The sequence below is a fragment of the Xenopus tropicalis genome, chromosome 8, assembly GCF_000004195.4.
Source record: "Xenopus tropicalis strain Nigerian chromosome 8, UCB_Xtro_10.0, whole genome shotgun sequence".
Taxonomy (NCBI): domain Eukaryota; kingdom Metazoa; phylum Chordata; class Amphibia; order Anura; family Pipidae; genus Xenopus; species Xenopus tropicalis.
Genome location: NC_030684.2, coordinates 115805579 through 115826997, shown reverse-complemented (window position 1 = coordinate 115826997; position 21419 = coordinate 115805579). Strand labels below are relative to the sequence as shown.

The 21419-nt window shown below is 42.5% G+C and overlaps 1 protein-coding gene across 4 annotated transcripts in view; it reads left to right on the top strand.

Annotated features, from left to right (window-relative positions):
• pacs2 (phosphofurin acidic cluster sorting protein 2) overlaps window positions 1-21419 on the top strand; it is a 75282-nt gene that overhangs the window by 33297 nt on the left and 20566 nt on the right. For all 4 annotated transcript variants that reach the window (XM_012969051.3, XM_031890706.1, XM_004917311.4 and 1 more), the window contains exons 2-8: window positions 13040-13127; window positions 14558-14647; window positions 15343-15468; window positions 17023-17185; window positions 17736-17809; window positions 18308-18388; window positions 21273-21332. In XM_012969051.3, coding sequence (XP_012824505.2) covers window positions 13040-13127; window positions 14558-14647; window positions 15343-15468; window positions 17023-17185; window positions 17736-17809; window positions 18308-18388; window positions 21273-21332 — 682 coding nt within the window. The remainder of the gene's footprint in view (window positions 1-13039; window positions 13128-14557; window positions 14648-15342; window positions 15469-17022; window positions 17186-17735; window positions 17810-18307; window positions 18389-21272; window positions 21333-21419) is intronic.

The following is a 21419-nucleotide window of genomic DNA, read 5'->3' as shown; positions in this document are numbered from 1 at the left end:
TGCGCATATTGCGTGCCTTTCCTGTCTCTCCGGCAGCTTTCTGTCATGCCGCTTTTTGTGCTATGAACACTTTCATTTCAGCTTGTTTTGTGCACATTACTATGTGTAGCTGCACAATTTGTGGATATTAAGTCAACTATGCTGCCACGTTGCACTGAGATAGCATGACCCCAGGGCCCCCACAGTGGGTTCAACCGCACAATATATTTTATGGGTTTCCTCAAATCAGCTTATTTGCTCCCCCAATTCAGATGTAGCGACATGCCCAAAAATGAACTAGATTTATAAAAGTGAACTGTTATCTGCAGGGACATTAGCCGTCTAGTGTGACATAACTGAGAAAGTAAAGCAACAGTGTTTTATCTGCCGAGATATTATTATTAAAACTTATTTATAAAGCGCCAACATATTCCGCAGCGCTGTACAATAAGGGGAGATAGCTGCTAATTCTTCAATATCCTTTTTTTTTCTTCTTGAATTACATTGGGTGTTGGATCTACAGGCATAATGATGAAAGCATCCAGGTTTATGGCAATTTTCGGCTATATACCTATTGGCCAACTGTAAGAGGCCCCCCCATATACAGGCCAATAAGCTGGAGGGGCACAGCTTTTTTTCAGGCCATGTATGGCCAAAGTTATATGTTGAATGCATAGAACCTGCCTGTATAAATGACCCGCTGTGCATTATCTCTACTACTGCCCTGCACATAGATGTCCTTAAGGTAAGACATTGCCTAAAGCTAGTATGTACTGTCCCACAGGAGTATAATGTGCAGCTGTACACCACTTGCTTTGGCAGAGGGACAGTAGTTTCTGAGCCAGTTGGTGAGAGCCGGCAATTGGACAGATGTGCTTTTGTTCCTACTTCCCACCTGTTGAGATTTAACATTATAAAATAGAAGTAAGAAGCTTTTATATCTGGAAAGGGCTCTGCTCTCCCTATGCATCTCCCTGATTTATTATTCCTGTGTTGCTTCCATGTAAAGCACTAACTGACAGGCGCTCGTGTTCTCAGGCCAGAACATTCTGGGGACTCCTCGTTCAAATTTCACGTCTAGTTTGAAGGACCTCACAAATGGGCCGGATACATTTCCACTGTACAGAAATACGGAATTCTGCCGATGGGGCTTCAGCAATTAAAATAATTGGGGAAGTCATTATCATTTCTCCATTTTGTACCCTTAGAACTTTCTTTTTGTTGCACCCGCTGGCTCCAGACCAAACGATCAGGTCCAGTTGCGTCACATTGAGTAATTCTAGCCTGTCTGTGTGGTCTAATCCTCAGAAAAAGACCCTGTTACTCACCTTATTTGCCAACCTACATGCCAGAAATGGGACTAGATCTAGCCAGCTGCAGTGCAGAAGTATATTAATCATACAGGGCAAACTCCACCTCTACAAATGGCTGCATTTGATGAATATAGGGGAATATTCTTGCAGGAAGGCTATAGGGTATAAAGTGAATAATGTACCCCCCTGTTGTAAAGTAGAACGATATTATATGGTCATGGATCTCTGAGATGACATCTAATATCCTAAATTTGAACAGGGGGTACATTATTTATTATAGCACATAAGTCTTAATGAGTGACAAATTACATCTTTTAACACTAATTATAACTGATGACATCACTAAGCACCTTTTATAAGGATATACTTTATATTGTGACTCTTGTGTATAATATGGGGATTTAGTTCAAAAGAAACACACATATTCAACTCCCAATATTTATATTTAAGTACTTGCCAGGGGTCGTACACAAAGCAGATGTGGTACTTTAAATGTGTGGGTTCACGCTGGCATCCAGACTAAAAAATATCCTTGGTGGGAAGGGGATATGTAGCCTGTGTAAATCATACAGACGTGATAGAGGCGTTACTGGCACTCATCTCAGGGCAACTTGGCTGTCTCTAAATGGCATATTTTTGCATTTGCCGCACATTGCAAATTTCCCCGTGATACTTTTAATTGCTCTCTCGTTATGCCAGATCTTTTTCTCTGTCTGCAGTGCAAAAAGAATACAATTGTCTTTGAAACGGAATACTATTGTCACGGGAAAGGTACTGAAAAGCTAGAACAACATGTAAATATTGAATTCCAGATGGGCAGAGGCATGAATAATATACATACAATGGGCGTTGGGGAAATTGCCTTCGGGTAAGAAAGAAAGGAGTATCAAGTTTAATGCAGATGGATTTCAAAGGCTCGGGACATTAAATTATGGGTCCCTTTTATTTAGGGAGTTGGAACGAATTGATCGGAATATAGAAGGGAATTGGAATAGGAACCTGTGAACAGCAGATTCATTATTCATTTGGCAATGCTTTTAGCGTTGACTTAAGATGCCATTTTGTTCTGTTGTTATACAGTGTATGTGTAATGCTCATCATTCTCTGCCATCCTCCGGCCCTTTGAAGCAGTGAATGTAATTCTATCCTGTCGGGTTGTGACTTAATTATTAGTTGGGCACCACACTTATTTATGTGTTAATGCTAAAATTATTAGGAACATTGAGTGACCTGAGTTCCGCTGGTATGTCTGCTAAAGGGAAACTATGCCCTATTTATAAGTTGGGTTTAGCTTGGGGGTGGTTAAAGCCTCAGGAGCACATTTGGCCATGTGTGTGATTGCATATGGTTGCTATGCTGGGCACAGCAGCCTTGTTTGTTCTCTTGTGTAGCCCCATCATACCCCGTGTGTCCCCATCTTACCCCGTTTGTCCCCACGGGAACACCTTAAAGGTTAGCTTGGGGACATAGAATATTGTAAAGCAGGTCTGGGAACCCATACATTCTAAATGATCAGAACATTTGTCCTAGGACTTTGATTGCCCTTTATATCAAATGGGTTTTGTAAGTTTGTAAACAGCTTTTCTTGAAAATGTAGCACAAATAAAAGGGAGGACTTACATGTTTAGAAGCTCAATAACTAGATGTCATAACCTCATTATCAATTAACCTCTATCCCAAATATCATAAAAGTCCTGAATTCCATTATTTGTCTTCTATATTTTCCTGCTACTCTCAAGGAGACCCATGCAGCATGTGTAAAATTGCAGTCTCCATTTAGATATTATTTAGGCTTTTGCATGTGTAAAATACTGTTGCCTGTCTCTAACTGGGCCTATTGGGCAACTTGACATCTAGGGCCCTCTCCATTTAGCATTAGATGTAAAATGTACTAAATTATATTGGTATTATTCAGCTGTATGGTAGGAATAAGGGAGCTGATGGAATTTGTTATACAGAGGGGCCCACTGGGGCATTTCCTACCATCCTGGCAGACCACTCTGCCCGATTCTTACTCTGTACGTTTGTTCTTTTGGGTACAGGTAGGCAGGACCAGTATTGGACCTTGCTACGAATATCCTATAAAAATCAATGTTCCCTGTAAGTGGGCACAAATCTTAGTGAACACTTATTTTGGGGGCACATTAGAGAGAATATCCTATGAAACCTGTTGAGGTGTGTGCAATACCATAACAACATTTTTGGTTTACTGTATCTGGTATTTCTTTCCTCATAACCTTCTCTTATTTTCACATTTCTAATTATATCTAAAGTAAAATTCTTATATTCGTTTTACTTGTGAGAAGGTGTATTGTCCACCTTGGTCTCTGCTGCCAGTTGGGTGGTGGGTATTGTATTAAGTCTATAAACGGCTTCTCTGCTCCACCTGGAACCTTCCCAAGCTCGGCTCATTTTTGTGCTGGAGAACAAGGGCTTCTTCTCACCGCGCTCGTATCACATCATTTCATCCCTTTGCTAGCTCCGTGCAGCTCACTAAGAGGATTACATTCGATATGGAAGAGATCAAATTTAGATGAAATTACAGTGCTGAGCTTGTGCCTGGAGAGCCCAACGTCCTGGCGACAGTTGTAGCATTGCGCATTTCCTGCAGTGCCTCGGCTCCACAGAGAATAAGGATGATAGAGTAATAAAGAGCGCTGAGTTGGCTGGTTAAAAGCAACTTTACTTCATTTAGTTTTTTTTATCTATATAAGGAGCAGGGGCAATTGCTCATCTTTCGGTGGTCAGGGCTCTAGGGTGGTGAATGTTTTAGTTGGATTCTCCTTCCCAGTTCATCCCTCTGTGCATTATGTTCGCCCTTTTAGTTTCCATATGTGCCTTGTCTATAAATGAGCTGCTGGACTGCTAGGTTTGTGTGTGCTGGGTTAACTTGGAAGGGTTGAACTTGATGGTCTTGTTTCAACCCTATGTAACTATGACTCCAGTGCAATACTCCACATAACACTGCAATGTATATAATGTTTTGCACTGATAAAAGGATCAATGTATATATCCTTCCGGCCCCAGATACACAAGAACAAGCTGTACCCCTGCATTCTTGTATGTGCTCCAGCTTCATATTTCTGCTACTCACTGTATCCTTTTTATTTGATCCCATTTCCTAAGCACTGATGGGGATAGGAATACACTTGCCCAGACTGCATATTTACAGGAATGCTTAAAATACAAGTTTGATATCTGATATATAAAGTCAATTGCACAAGCACCCCAAAGCCATGCATGTAAAGTGCAAAATAACGAACCACCTTAACCCGTTTGTACAGCACAATATTCTTTTACATACAGCTGACTTTATTTTTATAATTGTTCTCTCGTGCTTTGTGACATATAGTTGTAAGGGCAGAGCTGTCTCGCTGGGTCTTCCCGGGCAGAGTTGCAGGTTGAGTTTTCAGACAGATCTTCCTTTTCATCTGGAAATCTGGGTCCACATTTTGGGGGACCTAGTGAGCCTCTCTGCCCCTGAATAGAGGGCAGATTTGTGTGCCCTTCACTCTTGCATGGGGCTGTATATCTCCCTTTATATTTGTTTAAGCAAAACACCAAAAGAACAGGCTGAGCTTTCCAAGGAGGAAGAAATGGGCACTTGGCACTGGAAGCATTTTCTTTGTTGCTTGAAACTTTCCCTTAAACTTGGAATAATTTCCAGTTAGCTGGGGAAAGCCATCAGCCTCTTGCCAAGAGATAAATCACGGCTTGGATGCTGGCAAGCTGTTACTCAGGGGCGGCACGTGAGCTTGTGTTTTGAAATCTGTGTCAGGAGGGAGGTTTGAGGCAGCCTCACAGTGCTGTCGTGGTTGTACAAACAGCCATAAGAGAATATTGCCCTCTTGGGGGGGTTTAAATCTTTGTTCCATCCAATGTAAAAATGCAAAAGCCAAAATGAAAACAGCCACTTAACTCACTGCTCTTAAAAACACAGTTAATTATATTTAAAAATATAAATCTGATGCATTTCATGTCCATGAACGAGTGTCCAATATAGGCACGAAACAGAAACACATCACCCTTATTTGTAATTAAACTTGAAAAAATGTTCTTTTTGAGACCTGTGTGCAAAGTGGCTGTAATTCTTTAACCCCCATGAGAAATCAATCTTCCTGGTGGCATTGTAGGAGTAACTAAATGCTATTATACAAGTTAATGCCGTACAATCTGATTTGAGGATTTGGATTGAGGCACCATTTGTCTCTTGTTCTAATACCCATCAGTTTGCCTTGGACAACTGGAAGTCCCCTCCTTAGGCGATAGTGTCAGTTTCTTCTAATTCCACCAGGATGATTGTTCCTTCCAGTCCCATTTCTTAACTCTCCCAGCACATTAGATGGTGCAGCAGTTGTGTTGTAAAAGCCAGAAATGATGGGCCCAATGAGAGCAAAATATCATTCTCATATACATTTACGATATCTTGTGTTTTTGTAACGCAATGTAAATTGACTAAGAATTAGGCAAAAGAGTCACCCTTTGGGTGTTTAAAAAAAAAAAAAGTAAATGGTTTTTACAAGAAACAGTGGTTTCCAATATATAAGTGGTGAGTTTTACTGCTCTTGTGGGACTTTTAGCAAGTGGTTAAACTAACAGTGTAACGTTTATTCACACTTACTGGCTCGCTCTGCTACCCGGGGCCCGGTGCTGCCCACTTCTACATATGCTGATTTGTTCTGATATCATGTCTCTAGCACGCACACCACGACCAAGTCTGGCAAAGCAATACAGACTTTTTTCAAAGGAACTCACCATTTTAATATATTACCAGCCCTTGCGTTTGCAATCGTCCCACTGCATGTAAATCGATGAACAGCACTGTCATAAAGAAGCATTAAAAGGGTAGTTCATCTTTATAATAAGAGAGTGATGGTCTGCAGTTGGTCCTTTTTTGTGTGGTTTTTTAATTAATTTGATTTTTGTTCAGCAACTCTCCAGTTGGGAATTTCAGCAGCTATCAGGTTGCTCAGGTCCAGTTTACCCTAGCAACCAGGCAGTAAGTTGAGTGCAAGACAAATAGGGGAGGGCCTGAACAGAAATGTAAATAATACAAAAGTAACAATAATAATAAAATTGAAGCCTCACAAAGCAATTATGTTTTTGGGTTCTCTGTTCAGTGACTCACACTGGAGAGGTGAAAAAGTCAGAATAAGAGAGTAAATCATTCAGCAACTATAAATCATTTTTAAAAAAGGACACCAATGCGAAGGTTGTTGAGGCTAGGCCCATTCTACATACTAAATTTAAAGGCAAACTACCTCTATAAGTACTTGGCACCAATATATTGCTTCCGCAAAATACTCCATGTCCCTGGAAAATATGTTTTCTGCTTTTAAAATTGTTGTTACAAAAATCACAGGAGATATTGGCCTAGTGTTGTTTGGGGGGGATTTAAGGTGCCCCAACTGAAACAGGACAATAATAGCAGGAGTACCACCCAGGATTCACATGTTGTGATGGAAAATGGGTTAATATTAGTCGCTTGCCCCCAGATTGTGCAAGTGGCCAGTTCCTCCGTATAGCTGCATACTTATAAAGGGAAAGGAATATGGTATCACAAATACTTTTCTCCTGGAAAATGTAGAGTACACAGAACAAATGTTAATCCATTTTCATATTTATATTGGCTTTACCAGACTGTGGGTAAATATTATATACTGGCCTAGTTCTTCCATTGTGCCAGCCCGGATCTGTCTGAGGCTTAAAGGAACATTGCTGAGGAGGATGGAGCTCTGTGTGGGAGCCGTTCCTGGGTTCTGTGTAGATATATCCCTGTAGAGATGCATGAGTTCCCGGGTGTGTGTTGCAATGAGAGCTAGGCGCACTGCTGCTTCTGGCTTCTGCAGCGCATATCTGCTTTCATACATGTGGCTGCCAAGGTATTGTTTGTGTGTTTGGGCCTGACCTTGCACATTGTTTCTACATTATCTGCAGAAATCTCTGCAGCTGTATCAGCTCTTCCCCCCAGTGCCTTGTTTGTGTTTATAGCCAAATCCCACATTCCTTTGCTTCTAGAACCTTTTATTATTCTCTAGAACATTTAATGGACTGTGTCTTTGGCTGATTTATTTTGGCTTGTGCTTCCAAATCCAGCCAGCTTTAAATACTACATTCCCATTTCCTTCTCCAGTTTCAGTGAGTAAATAACTAACTGTGCCTATGGGCGCCCCCAGCCCAACCAGCGCATCATACTGGCACGGTGGGGGCACAATTGTTTTTCACAGCTAGAAGCCTGTTAAGATACAGACTAATAGGAACTTTAGGAATTTGCTCCGTGGCCATGATTTATTGTGGCACCAAAGCCCCATATATCTTTGATGGCCTTAGATTAAACTGTCATCTATAAACCGAGCTGCCGCACAGGAACATGTGACAACTCCCCCAAACTGGGCAGACAGTTACAATTGCTAACATTAGAGCCCTAAAGATAGGAAGAAAATGTTCTCTATTTATATGTAGGTATCTACTTCCAATTATTTCCCTCTGAATAAGGTGTAATGTAAGAGGGGCCCTAGCATGCTTTATGCACAGAACATTCCTGCTTTTCATTCTGCCGCACTGCTATGCTGTGACATTCACTCGTATCTCTATAGTGTCATCATAACCAGGATCTCATATCGCCTGACTATTCCACCAGCTCCTGCCTAAACTTCAGCTTCTATGTGCTTTACTTTATCAACCATATACACGTAATTTACACAATTAACCCTCACATATCATCACCACACAACTATGATCACCTCCATTGCCAATTTGCTCTGTATTACCATGTGATTTTCATGATGTTAATAGTCAAAAGACTGTCTAAAACTCCTAATATCTCAGAAACCACAAAGAATAAAAAATGACTATACATTGCAAAAGAGCTCCTAGGACCACCATTAATAACTTCATATCAGTTCATTTATACCACAGAGCATCTGAACAAAAAGCTTAATAATAAAAAAACACAACATATAGAATAAAAAAGGCAAACTACAAATTGTCTCAAAATATATTGTCTACATCATGCTATATCATACTCATTTCTGAGCTTAACTGTCATGTCTGGGATATCTCTATAAAGTTTTTTCCCCCAGAGAGGACAGTTAAACTCAGAGATGAGCCATAAGTTGTGTAATAATGATGGAGTGAGCAGAACTTTAGCTGCGGTACATGAAGAGTTCCACAGCACCCCTATATACTGATACCCGCTTATGGGCAAAGGCTATTTACAAGCTTAAAAGGGGTAGTTCCCCTTTAAAATAATTTTAATATATGTAGTGATATTCTGGGGGACACACGTAGCTTTTTGTTGTGTGGCAGCTCTGTGGTTTTAGTAGCAATCTGGTTGCTAGGGTTCAGTTTACCCTGGCAACCAGGCAGTGGTTTGAATGGGTGACTGGAAGGTGCAGAAGGATAAGTAAAGAACAATAAAATAAGCCTCACACAGAAGAAGGTTTCTGGTTGCTGGGGTCAGGGACCCCCATTTGAAAGGTGTGTACAGGCAGTGCTTAGTGTGTCTGGGTATGTATGTATGTATATCTTTATTTATAAAGCGCTACTTATGTACACAGCGCTGTACATGAGAAATTCGGATAATTGTGTGGCACATCGTGAGTTTGGCCTCAATGAGAGCAATGTCCTTTCCTTATACACCAACTCCCAAATGCACTGTTTCCCTGTTTAGTTTGGCCATGGGGCAGTGTTTTTGAGGCAGTTTTACTACTTATTAGGACCCTGTTGTGCAGCTGTTAAAATTGACTTGTCAGCACTTTGTGAAGTTGCTAGAATGTTCCTACGTTCCCGTGTGCGGAGCAGACAATGAATCCCTTACAGCTGCCGAAGGTCCCCCCGCATTCCCTCCCCTGATACAGCCCTCATTGTCCGGGGCCTCAGTACCAGTTGCTCTGCGGCTTCTATCCCGGCCTCCATTCTGTTTTACCAGCTGCTGCCCCCGAACAATCCATGGGATGAGCAACATGTCCAAGTGATCTCATAGCCAAGAGCCTTCTCCTTGTTCTTTGTTTGCTGTCAAAACAACGTGCGTTTATGTTTCTGGTACCTGCACATCCTCTTCTGTGTCTCTCGGGCTCACACTCTCATAAAGGAGCCTTGTGGCATTGTCCGTCCCAACAAAGGGGCATTGTTTGTGGTACAGCCCTAACAGTTCCATTCCATTTTAACATAGTTGTCATTTTCTTAACAAAGCATAACAAATAATTAGGTTAGAAATACTGTACATTATGTTTTGTTCTGTACCAGCCCAAGGCAACCGCAGCCCTTTAGCAGGGAAGATCTGTGCCCCTAAAGATGCCCCAATAGCACCCCATCTTCTTTTCTGCTGATTCCCTGCATATCTCTGTGCTGCTGTCACTTACCTGAGCTTAGGGGCCGACGCACAATATACTGTATATATAGAACATAAATGTCACTATAAACTGCTGATTAGTAAATAATACAGATAATTACTACATGGCAGCTCAGAAATCAGTGCAGCTAGCATCAGGATTGTAATATTCAGCCCTGTAGCATCAACTTCTATGATATTGAAACTTATTTTCTGCCTGATAATTTGCAACAACCCCTAAGCTTAGCTTCTCATTAGCTGCTCAGAGCACACTGAGCATGTGCAATGCCACTGACTCCTAATATGGTGACACTCCCCCCCCCCCCCCCCCATGTCAATTTTGAATGCTTGGATCATTAATCTTATAGAGATGCTGAAACTTTAGGCAAGTGCAATAAGTTCATTATAGAAAATAGGCCACCCCTAAATGGATTGCAAAGACTTGTGCCCAACTGTGTATGCATCACAGCCCGCTGTCACTAAATGAAAGTGTTGCACAGTGTTGCCTTCTGTCTAAGCTGCAGGTCCTGTCATACAGAGTGCCCTGTGTGCCATTGCTCCCAGCAGTTTATGATATATTATCTGCCGCCCCTGCCCTCTGAGCTTACAAGCTACTTGAATGCAGTTATCTGTATACCTGTTTGGCCTATCACTTTCCAGAGATTTACCTGCCATGTTATCCTTGTTGCCCTGATGCCAAGTCTGCCCCCCTTAGTGCCATTGGGGGCTATTGTGAAACACTGGGACTTACATAGAGGAGGAGCAGCTTCTCAGAGTTTTGTGGTTGCAGTTGTAGCTGACTGCTGTAATGCCTCTAACTGTCGCCTGTAATCATCCAGTCAGCGAGGCTAAAATAAGCGTATTTATACTTAGAATATTGCATCACTCTTGTTGGCAGAAAATTACTGCTGTATTTTTATACCTACTCCATGTTTAGTTAACACTTGGTTAAATATTTTACTTTCTCCCTTTCCTCCTTAGATCAATTATATTGTTATTGTGCTTGGTATACAGGGAGTCTATGAATAAAGCCACTGGGTGGGGGGAATAGTGCTTGTGGGTGAATGCAGGTTGGTATACAGGGAGTCTATGAATAAAGCCACTGGGTGGGGGGAATAGTGCTTGTGGATGAATGCAGGTTGGTATACAGAGAGTCTGTGAATAAAGCCACTGGGTGGGGGGAATAGTGCTTGTGGATGAATGCAGGTTGGTATACATGGAGTCTGTGAATAAAGCCACTGGGTGGGGGGGGGGGAATAGTGCTTGTGGGTGAATGCAGGTTGGTATACAGGGAGTCTATGAATAAAGCCACTAGGTGGGGGGAATAGTGCTTGTGGGTGAATGCAGGTTGGTATACAGGGAGTCTGTGAATAAAGCCACTGGGTGGGGGGAATAGTGCTTGTGGATGAATGCAGGTTGGTATACAGGGAGTCTATGAATAAAGCCACTGGGTGGGGGGAATAGTGCTTGTGGATGAATGTAGGTTGGTATACAGGGAGTCTGTGAATAAAGCCACTGGGTGGGGGGAATAGTGCTTGTGGATGAATGCAGGTTGGTATACAGAGAGTCTGTGAATAAAGCCACTGGGTGGGGGGAATAGTGCTTGTGGATGAATGCAGGTTGGTATACATGGAGTCTGTGAATAAAGCCACTGGGTGGGGGGGGGGAATAGTGCTTGTGGGTGAATGCAGGTTGGTATACAGGGAGTCTATGAATAAAGCCACTAGGTGGGGGAATAGTGCTTGTGGGTGAATGCAGGTTGGTATACAGGGAGTCTGTGAATAAAGCCACTGGGTGGGGGGAATAGTGCTTGTGGATGAATGCAGGTTGGTATACAGGGAGTCTATGAATAAAGCCACTAGGTGGGGGGAATAGTGCTTGTGGGTGAATGCAGGTTGGTATACAGGGAGTCTATGAATAAAGCCACTGGGTGGGGGGAATAGTGCTTGTGGATGAATGCAGGTTGGTATACAGGGAGTCTATGAATAAAGCCACTAGGTGGGGGGAATAGTGCTTGTGGGTGAATGCAGGTTGGTATACAGGGAGTCTGTGAATAAAGCCACTGGGTGGGGGGAATAGTGCTTGTGGATGAATGCAGGTTGGTATACATGGAGTCTGTGAATAAAGCCACTGGGTGGGGGGAATAGTGCTTGTGGGTGAATGCAGGTTGGTATACAGGGAGTCTATGAATAAAGCCACTAGTTGGGGGGAATAGTGCTTGTGGGTAAATGCAGGTTGGTATACAGGGAGTCTGAATAAAGCCACTGGGTCGGGGGAATAGTGCTTGTGGGTGAATGCAGGTTGGTATACAGGGAGTCTGTGTATAAAGCCACTGGGTGGGGGGAATAGTGCTTGTGGGTGAATGCAGGTTGGTATACAGGGAGTCTATGAATAAAGCCACTGGGTGGGGGGAATAGTGCTTGTGGGTGAATGCAGGTTGGTATACAGGGAGTCTGTGTATAAAGCCACTGGGTGGGGGGAATAGTGCTTGTGGGTGAATGCAGGTTGGTATACAGGGAGTCTGTGTATAAAGCCACTGGGTGGGGGGAATAGTGTTGTGTGGCAGCTGTAAGATCCAACATGCAATGTGTTCCAGATAACGAGTCCCATCCCTGGTACCTGCACTTCTCTACCTTTATCCAAGGAGCTTTTTGTGACCCTAATGGGATAATTGCAGGCTCCAGGTTATCAAGTGATGTGAGTGGGTGGCTCAGCGTGATGTCATTTACACAAACTATAATTTGCACACCCAGCTGTCACTCACCACGCACGCACCATGCTATTTACCACTTAATGGAATCTTTTCATTGCTGAAGTGGAACACAACTGCTGGGGATGTGACGGCACATACACATAGCTCCTTAGCCTACATTAATGCTGCTCCAGCTCTGCCATGTTTTCTGTTCAGGAAAAACATATGTATTGGATTTCATAATGTGGATTTGATCTTGTTTTTAATCTACTTTATTTGCCAGGGTACATTGGGGTGTATGAGAAAAGGTCTATGGGGTGTACAATACAATATAAGGTACAGAGAGTCGGTAAAGAAACATTCTAGCAACTTCCTGTGCATATGAAACCAGGTCACCAAGAACCCCTTGTATGACGAATTGCTCCTTATCTCAGAGCCTAGTAAAGGTTGTAGCTCTAGGAAGGGGGGAGCTTGTTTATACAGAGTTTATTTGATTCATTTATTTGTTTGGAGAAACAGGAAGTAGAATGTGACTTTGCTTTTCAGATTTGTAGCCATTGTGAAAGAAATTACATCTTATGTCTGGACCCAGTAGTATGGGAACTCTGACTGCACAGGGCATTTGCCTCCAGGGCAGATTGTTGAGGCACTTCTGACCTCTGAGGGGGTTCTGAATTATACCCATGAACGTGGCCTGCTCTTACCCCTCTCCTCTTTCCACAGGCTCTGCAGTCTAACTCTGAAGAAGCTTCTGGTGGTCAGGGAGCTGGACAAGGAGCATATTTCAGTGGTCATTGCAGTGAAGATGCAGGTAAATATTCCAATTATTTATACCCTGTGTAATCATGTGGCGAGAATTTTCTCACAGTTACTGGGGATAATTGATAGATGTAGGGGGTGTTGCAGGGTGATATGTAGCTCTAATACCTAGCACAGTGCTGTCCAACTGGCGGCCCATGGGACCCCTCTCTGTGTGGCCCCCCACCTGTCTGGCTGCTTTGATGGCTTACTCTTGTGTAAGCTTTAAATGGTATCAGTACTGTGATTAACTGCCCCCCCTGCATGGTTCTCACCTCAGATTCAGGCTGTAATCAGGCTGTATTGTTTAAATATGTAATCCCCTGTACTGTTCACACCTTTTAATCTCTGCTTGTTCACCCCCTGCAGTGTCACACCTCAGGCTCAGGCTGTAATCACCCCCATTGTTCCCCTGTTCACACCTCAGGAGCAGTAGAAACCCACAAATAATCCCTGCATACTACAAAAAGAACATATACTGAGGTGGTACTGCAATTAAAACGTTTTTTAATATATAGTTATTGTGCAGACTGTAGGAACAGTGCCAGCATTGTGTCACTGTAGGCTGCCTGTGTGTGCCATACACACAGGCAGCATAGGGCAAGCAGAGTATGGCACACACAGGCAGGGTATGGAAGGCAGAGTATGGCACACACAGGCAGAGTAGGGCAGGCAGAGTATGGCACACACAGGCCAAGTTTGGCACAAACCAGCCAAGAATGGCACACACTGTGAAAGTATGGCAGGGTAGGGAAGGCAGAGTATGGCACACACAGGCAGGGTAGGGAAGGCAGAGTATGGCACACACAAAGGCAGGGTAGGGCAGGCAGAGTATGGCACACAGGCAGGGTAGGGCAGGCAGAGTTTGGCAGGTTTTTGCTGTACTACAACCATTAATATGGGTATGGTCATGTGATAACATGGGTGTGGTTTCAAGTGGGTGCGGTTTCAAAAAGGGGAGTGGTCAAAACTGGCTTCCATTATCGGCCCTCCACCACGTAGGTCGGAAAAATTCCGGCCCTCAGTACAACAGAAGTTGGACAGCACTGACCTAGCATATTTGGCTTCTAAGTAGTGGTGATATTTGTGAAATTGCTCCTTGCACCATTACAGTAAGCTTACTAGGGATTTACAGTGTTGGGGCTGGAATCCCTGTATCATTTAGATTCCCTGTAACCCTCCATCAACATCACCAAAAGGTACACTGGCATTTCCTGCGCCCCTGCCAGCCATGTTTGTGCTTACTGACAGCTGTGTGAGATGCAGAAATGTCCCCCCCAGGGCGCATTGGTTTTTAGTTAAACCTATTTGCATATGTATGCCGAGTAGCAATGAGCTCTGTGACTCGACCTATTATTTACATTAAATGTATGTCGATATTAACTGTATCAGGGCCAGTTTTTATGCAAGGCTATGCTTCTCTCATTCTCTTTCATCTCCAAGGGATCCAAACGCATCCTGCGTTCTCATGAGATTGTTCTGCCCCCTGGTGGACAAGTGGAGACAGACCTGGCACTTACATTTTCATTGCAGGTATGCTGTGGCTGATTTGCATTCACTCAAGCAATGTAATCGTTAGCAGAGTGTCCTGCACTCATAATGGTACCCCCAGGGTATTATGTATGTGCTGAGGGGGAAGTTGGCCGCTGACCCAAAGTGCTTACCCAGGCAGGGTTGTTTTCCTCACTTGTATAAATGTACTTCCCTACTCTGCAGTTATGTTGTTTGGCCACAGGACTTGTTGTGCGGTTCATATATTATATAAAGCAGGGCTGCCCAGGCAGCTGAAGGAGTGCAGGTGATACACTTTTACTGTCACCTTTTTGCTGCCAATGCCCCTATTTGTGCCTTTAAAATAAAGCAAATGTTTCCTTATCTAAGTCATTGGATAAGATATGGGGTAAAACATTGCACCATGCACTACTGGGGCAGCCCATATATGTACCAATATTCTTTCATACAATTTGTGTGGCGTGTTGATGGTGGCCAGACGATACCAACTGGTACGAATGTACCATGGGAATGAGTTGGTTCATCGAGTGGGCAAGTTTCAATATGTTATGGGCCAATACAATGCATTGGATGTTCAAGTTAGCACCTACACTTGCTACTGTTAGGATCATTCAGGCTGGGCGGCCTTGACATGTATAGACACACATATGGTATCTGTAGTAGAGAATAAGCTTTCCTGTACAAAAATGAAACCCCAAATGTTCCTTTCTCTGCAGTACCCTCACTTTCTGAAAAGGGAAGGAAATAAACTACAGATTATGCTTCAGAGGCGGAAAAGATACAAAAACCGAACGATTCTAGGTTACAAGACTCTAGCTGTCGGCAGCATTAACATGGCTGAGGTACGTAGACGCGATTTTATTTCCAGTTATACCAGGATACACTGAGACACAAGGTTTGCCCACAGGCCAGGCTATGCTTATTGGGGGATACAACAGCTCCCTACAGTCTGGGGGCAGCCAGATGGCACATGAGGGTGCTTTAGGGCAGCAGGTTTTAAAAAGCTGGCTTGGTGCCTTAGTGCAAATACACATCAGCAATAAGTGGGCCTGTTTTATTGCTCCTGCTTGAAGCTCAGTTAACCACATTTTATTGTCAAGTTTTGTCAGAGGCTCCAGACGAATGAGAAATGTTACACTGGTTGTGGACCTTCTAATTAATATGTATTAGTAGTAGGTTCTATAGTATGTAACTGTTGGGATGCGCTGGATTAACCTACCCTAGTCCATCATTCCAGTAACTATCATTTATATGTCTTCTTTCTCGACTGCAAACTCTACTGAACAGCTCATTGTGTTTGTGTGTGGCACTTTCTAATTATAATTTTATATATAGCGGAATAAGAGCCAGGTTATTACAGTGGAACATCCACTCATGTAACAAATGTGTCTGTAAAATATATGGCACCCACCCAGGACCCACCGTCATCACCTTAGTGTGGTGCTTCTGTTGCCATACCTGTCACATTGGGGCAGTGTTGATGTTGTGAGATATTGTTCTTCCCTACTAAAGGGGAACCCTGGCTTCCAAACCAAAATTCATTAAAGAGCCCTATACAACACTGAAACCCCCTAATATACCTATCACTATAATCTGTTCCTTCAAAAAGTTTGAAAAAAATACAATTTTTATATGCTGAAATCCAGCTGCAAAATAGTTCTTCTCTTTCTGCATCAAATTAAATCCTGACAGGGGAGGAGGGACTAAAACATGAAAATTCTAACAACCTCTCCACAGCTTACAGTCAGCATGCAGGGACTACATTACCCACAATGCATTGCACTGTGATTGTTCCTTTCCTTATTGACATCACATGTGCAGGGGATTGTGGGATTTGAAGGATACAGACAGCCGACTACTGTAGGGAACTGTTCCAAACCATATCTAAAACCGTGTGGCCACATTAAAAAAAGATATGTGGCGCCTGCGTTTTGCTTATTTTTCACCGTTTCACAAATTTTCCCATAGTTTCGAGAATTTTTCGCCAAAGTGACAGGGGACAGATTCGCTCATCACTAATAAATATGGAATAGTTGATAGAAATTCCGTTAGCTTTTCAAAAAGCTTACAGTAAGTTGTGTTAGGGAGGAGTTTCCCTTTAAAGGGGAACTGTTGTAAAATGAACTGCCGGTGCAGTTTCAGGTAAGTGATTACAATCACTGGGGGTGCCTCATATTTATAGCGATTTAGCCTTTCCTTCTCTTTTAATTTGTAATACGTAGAATTATATAAATTCCTTATTTCATTGGGATTTCATTGAGATTAAGCTTGCATTAAATTTTTATTTTCATGATTAGTTCCCCTTTAAGGGTGTCTGATTTAGGTGTTAATTTTAAGCCATGCCCATAAAAACCTTTATTGAAAACAGTAACAGAGGCATTCTGTTTTTATGGCAGGTCATGCAGCATCCGACGGAAGGAAGCCAAGTCTTGAGCCTGTTTAGTAACATGAAGGAGGCATCGGCCAAAGTAGCAGAGATATGGATATTTTCACTCTCCAGTCAACCGATTGACCACGAAGACAGCACCATGCACACCAGCCAAAAAATCAAGTCCACAGGTGGGGCACACTGCTGTACAACGTTTATCTATTTCTCTATTTATTAGGCTGATTATCCAATAAAACACATGCCCTGGGTCATGGAATAATAACATTATGATACACAGATAGCAGGAGCAATGCCTGAGCATACAAATCTGGTGCCTTTTAGGGAGGGATTTCCCTTAAATGTTCATGTCTATGAACTGTCCATGATGAAGGTGACTGCCCTGTCTACTAGTTGCACCCCCATAGTAGAGATCCAGCTCTTTGGCCTAGAACTCCACCCCTACAATATAACATTGTTATATATTATATATGCCATGCTTGTTTAACAAAAAAATGTCCCCATCTTTATTTGCTGGGCAGGATACACATTTGTGATCCATAGAGAGTAGTAAGGCTCATGAAGTCCTAATATGCTTCTTAGGAGAATCCATATGTTTTACAGAGTTGCAAGTAAGAAGCCCAGAGAGGCTTTGCTCCCCTTATTAGATTTCTTACTTACTTGATATTCCAGATGTTATTTCCAGGGCCTAAGTGCTGTGAATGTGTGTTCTTTTCCTTTCAGATAACTATTCTGAGGAAGAGTATGAAAGTTTCTCCTCGGAGCAAGAAGCCAGTGATGATGCTGTGCAAGGACAGGTAAGTACGGTGTAGATGGGGGAGTCCAGCGGTGTAGATGGGGGAGTCCAGCGGTGTAGATGGGGGAGTCCAGCGGTGTAGATGGGGGAGTCCAGCGGTGTAGATGGGGGAGTCCAGCGGTGTAGATGGGGGAGTCCAGCGGTGTAGATGGGGGAGTCCAGCGGTGTCAATGGGTGAGTCCAGCTGTGTAGATTAATTCACTTACATATTAAAAAAAAGAAAATATATATCACTTGCATGGTAAGCCCTTTCAGAGGGAAGGTTTTATAGGTACATTAAGGATCTACTGGGGATCATAGCCCAACACACTCTGGCAGCTGGAGAAGGATCTCCAAACATTTAGATGTGGGTGCAATTATATAATTTTCCATCGTATGTCTGTAGGTCTGTATCATATATGATCAGCTGAGCGTGTGCATTTTTAAATGAATGTGAATAAATGAATATGAGCCCCTTTATCTTTGATAAATACTTCAAGCCCCACCTCTCCTTTGGCAGGATTTAGATGACGATGAATTCGATGTTGGGAAACCAAAGAAGCAGCGAAGAACGATAGTAAGAACGACGTCAATAACCAGGGTCGGTGGAAGTTAGTTTTACTAACGAGGGGCAGGGGGGGCGGGGCTGTTCAGGAAATGAGGGTGGGACAAAGGTATTTATTTACATTTTTCAGAACACTACTTTTGACTTACTACATTGACTGCTTTTTATGGCACATATCCATTCAAAATAATGATATTAATGTGGTAACAATAACCTTTTATAACTACCTGGGAAATTAAAGAAGCAAAGGCAAGTTATAAATATATATAATATATATATATATATATGTAATACACAAGAGCCATGAATATCCTGTAAATTGTATCCTTATAAACAGTGCTTAGTAATGTCATTAGTTATAATCTGTGCTTAGCGATGTAATTCTTATGACATACTACAACTTGTGTATTATAATAAGTAATGCACCCCATTTTGTATAATATAAGGATATTAGAAGTCACCTCACTTGACCTTTGGTGCCTTATAATACCCTTATATTTTACAATATGGGGTGCGTTATTAACTATATTTTTTTTTCTTCTGTGGTTGAAATAAATACAAATTTTTCTGCAGGTTTATATTTCTGATAATGACTTTGCTATGCACCTAGCCCACAGGTTAAAGGCAATATATTTACGTGCCTGTAATACGTTTATTTTGCAGCATAGCTGGAATTTAGCCTTGTGCGCCTAAAAAGAGCTTCATCCAACTCACTGTATATCCAGTTTCTAATATGAATCTAAATATGATTTTACTCCAAAATAATTTTAAGTACAGGGTGGCATCCATTATCTGGAAACCTATTATCCAGAAAGCACCATATATAACGGGAAGGCCATTTCCCATAGATTTCATTATGGAAATAATTATGGTGATTGCCTTTTCCTCTGTAATAATACTCGATCCCAATTAAGATATCATTAATCCTTATTGAAGGCAAAACAACTTTCATTGGGTTTATTTAATGTTTCATTAATGCTTAGTCCAGTTAACATATTGAGATCAAAAATTCCAGATAATAGGTCCTATAACTGCATCTCATTTCAACTACTGAAGAAAATTGACAACTTTAAACCCATGTTGCTTCTTTAATGGTTGAATGTGCTAATCTGGAGCTTTGCCACAACCTGTTACTCTAATAACTTTCCTCCTAGACATCAGCAGCGCATTGGCCTTCAGATGTCATGGGAATGAACTGGGCTCTTTAATCATTGCCTTACAGGACAGTTGCACACATGGTGGGGGTGGGAATCTTCAGGGAATGTGATTACTGTATTAGCTGGTAACATTTGCATCCAATCCGTTCATGGTGGTTCCCAAACTGTGTGGCTTTGAGAATTGGCGGGGAGAGATGAGGGGCTCAGGCTGAAGGCCAGTTAAGGTGATATTGGAGAGAATGGCCATTTCTCTTTAGATACACCAGAAAGACCAGAAGATTAGTTGGCTTGAATTTTGGCCTAAAAACTCAAGGCCACCATACAGGGGACAATCCTCTGTGGCAGTGATCCCCAGTTCCGGAGTAACATGTTACTCACCTCCCCCTTTGATGTTGCTCCCAGTGGCCTCAAAGTAGGTGCCCATTTTTAAATCTCTGCCTTGGAGGCAAATTTTGGAAGCACAGAGACACAGTTTTACTCCAAGCAGAGCCTCCTGCAGGCTAGCAGTCCACATGGGGCTACTAAATAGCCAATCGCGACCCTTATTTTGTATCCTCAAGGAACTTTTTTTATGCTTGTGTGGCTCACCGACACTTTTTACATCTGAATGTGGCTCATGAGTAAAAAAAGGTTGGGGATCCCTGGTCTATGGGATCAAACTGATTTCCCCACAGGCTGAATTGATGGATATTATATGAGGGGCCATTAATGGCATGGACACCTTTCAGTTGTTCCATCTGTTTGGGCTGACAACCTGACCAGTTAGGACGGATATACCATACACTGGCCAATATGATGCCTCAGCAAATAACATTTTCAAAACTGCTGGATCCACCAACAAATCAATATCCATGAAACATCCGTATCACTCAGGATAGTCCAGCCAGCACACACACAGAAAATATATTGATCCATGTATGAGCAGCTTAATTTGCTGCCCTAGATATTCTTGGAACTGTGACTGTATGGCTGATACACCAGTAGTTTCCTGTATAATCATGTTGTGTGCCAAATGGGCGGCCCTTATCAAAGCTAGGTCTTGCACAGTAAGGTCCAACAATCACTGCATTTAACTCTCCTGAAGATTTCTGCCACCTCCTCTCACAGGAGGGCAGGTGAAGGGAAGTTCCCCTTTAGGAGCCATTTATTTATTTTAGAATGTTGGTGACTGGCCTATTTGTTGCAACATTTTAAGTGGTCTTTGTTTTTTTTAACATTTTTTTTATGGCTGTTTAAACAATATCCTGTTGCCAGGGTCACTGACCCCCTCAGCAACCAAAATAAACTGTTGCTCTGTTAGGCTTCAGTTCTATTCAGGAAGCCTTTTCTCTTCAATGCAAAGTCTCTTATTCAGACCTCTATGTGCTTGGACCCTTGCAGCCATATAACAATTTCAAAAGAGAAATACCGGTACATTCTTGGGGTGAATTCAGTAGTTTCTATGCCTCTCATTTCAAGTCACCCCAGATCATGGAATCTAAACACCAACCCGACAGGATTTTCCAGAAGAAGGCGTAGCAGGTTCCTACATCCCAGACAGAACTAGTTCCAACAGTGCTGCAGTGCTGACTAACTCTTATTTATAGCCGTCTCCATGAAAGCTGGATAATAAATCCCTGTTGGTTTTTCGTTGCCTTTTTTATGTTTCTGCGATATGTTCTGCCAATGTAACCGCAACGTCTTCCCCTTTGTGTCTTATCCCGCCAACCCTTGCTGGCCTGCCCGACCAGAGCTTTCATGTCATGTTTTCTGCTCGTTTACAGCAACAGAACTTCAAGCAGAAGGTGGTGGCGTTGTTACGGAGGTTTAAAGTTTCCGACGAGGTAAGTGGAGACACCCCACTCTGCATGGCTCTTTGCTGCCCCAGGCACTGCACATCTCATAAATCCATCATAATGACGTTCTGATAG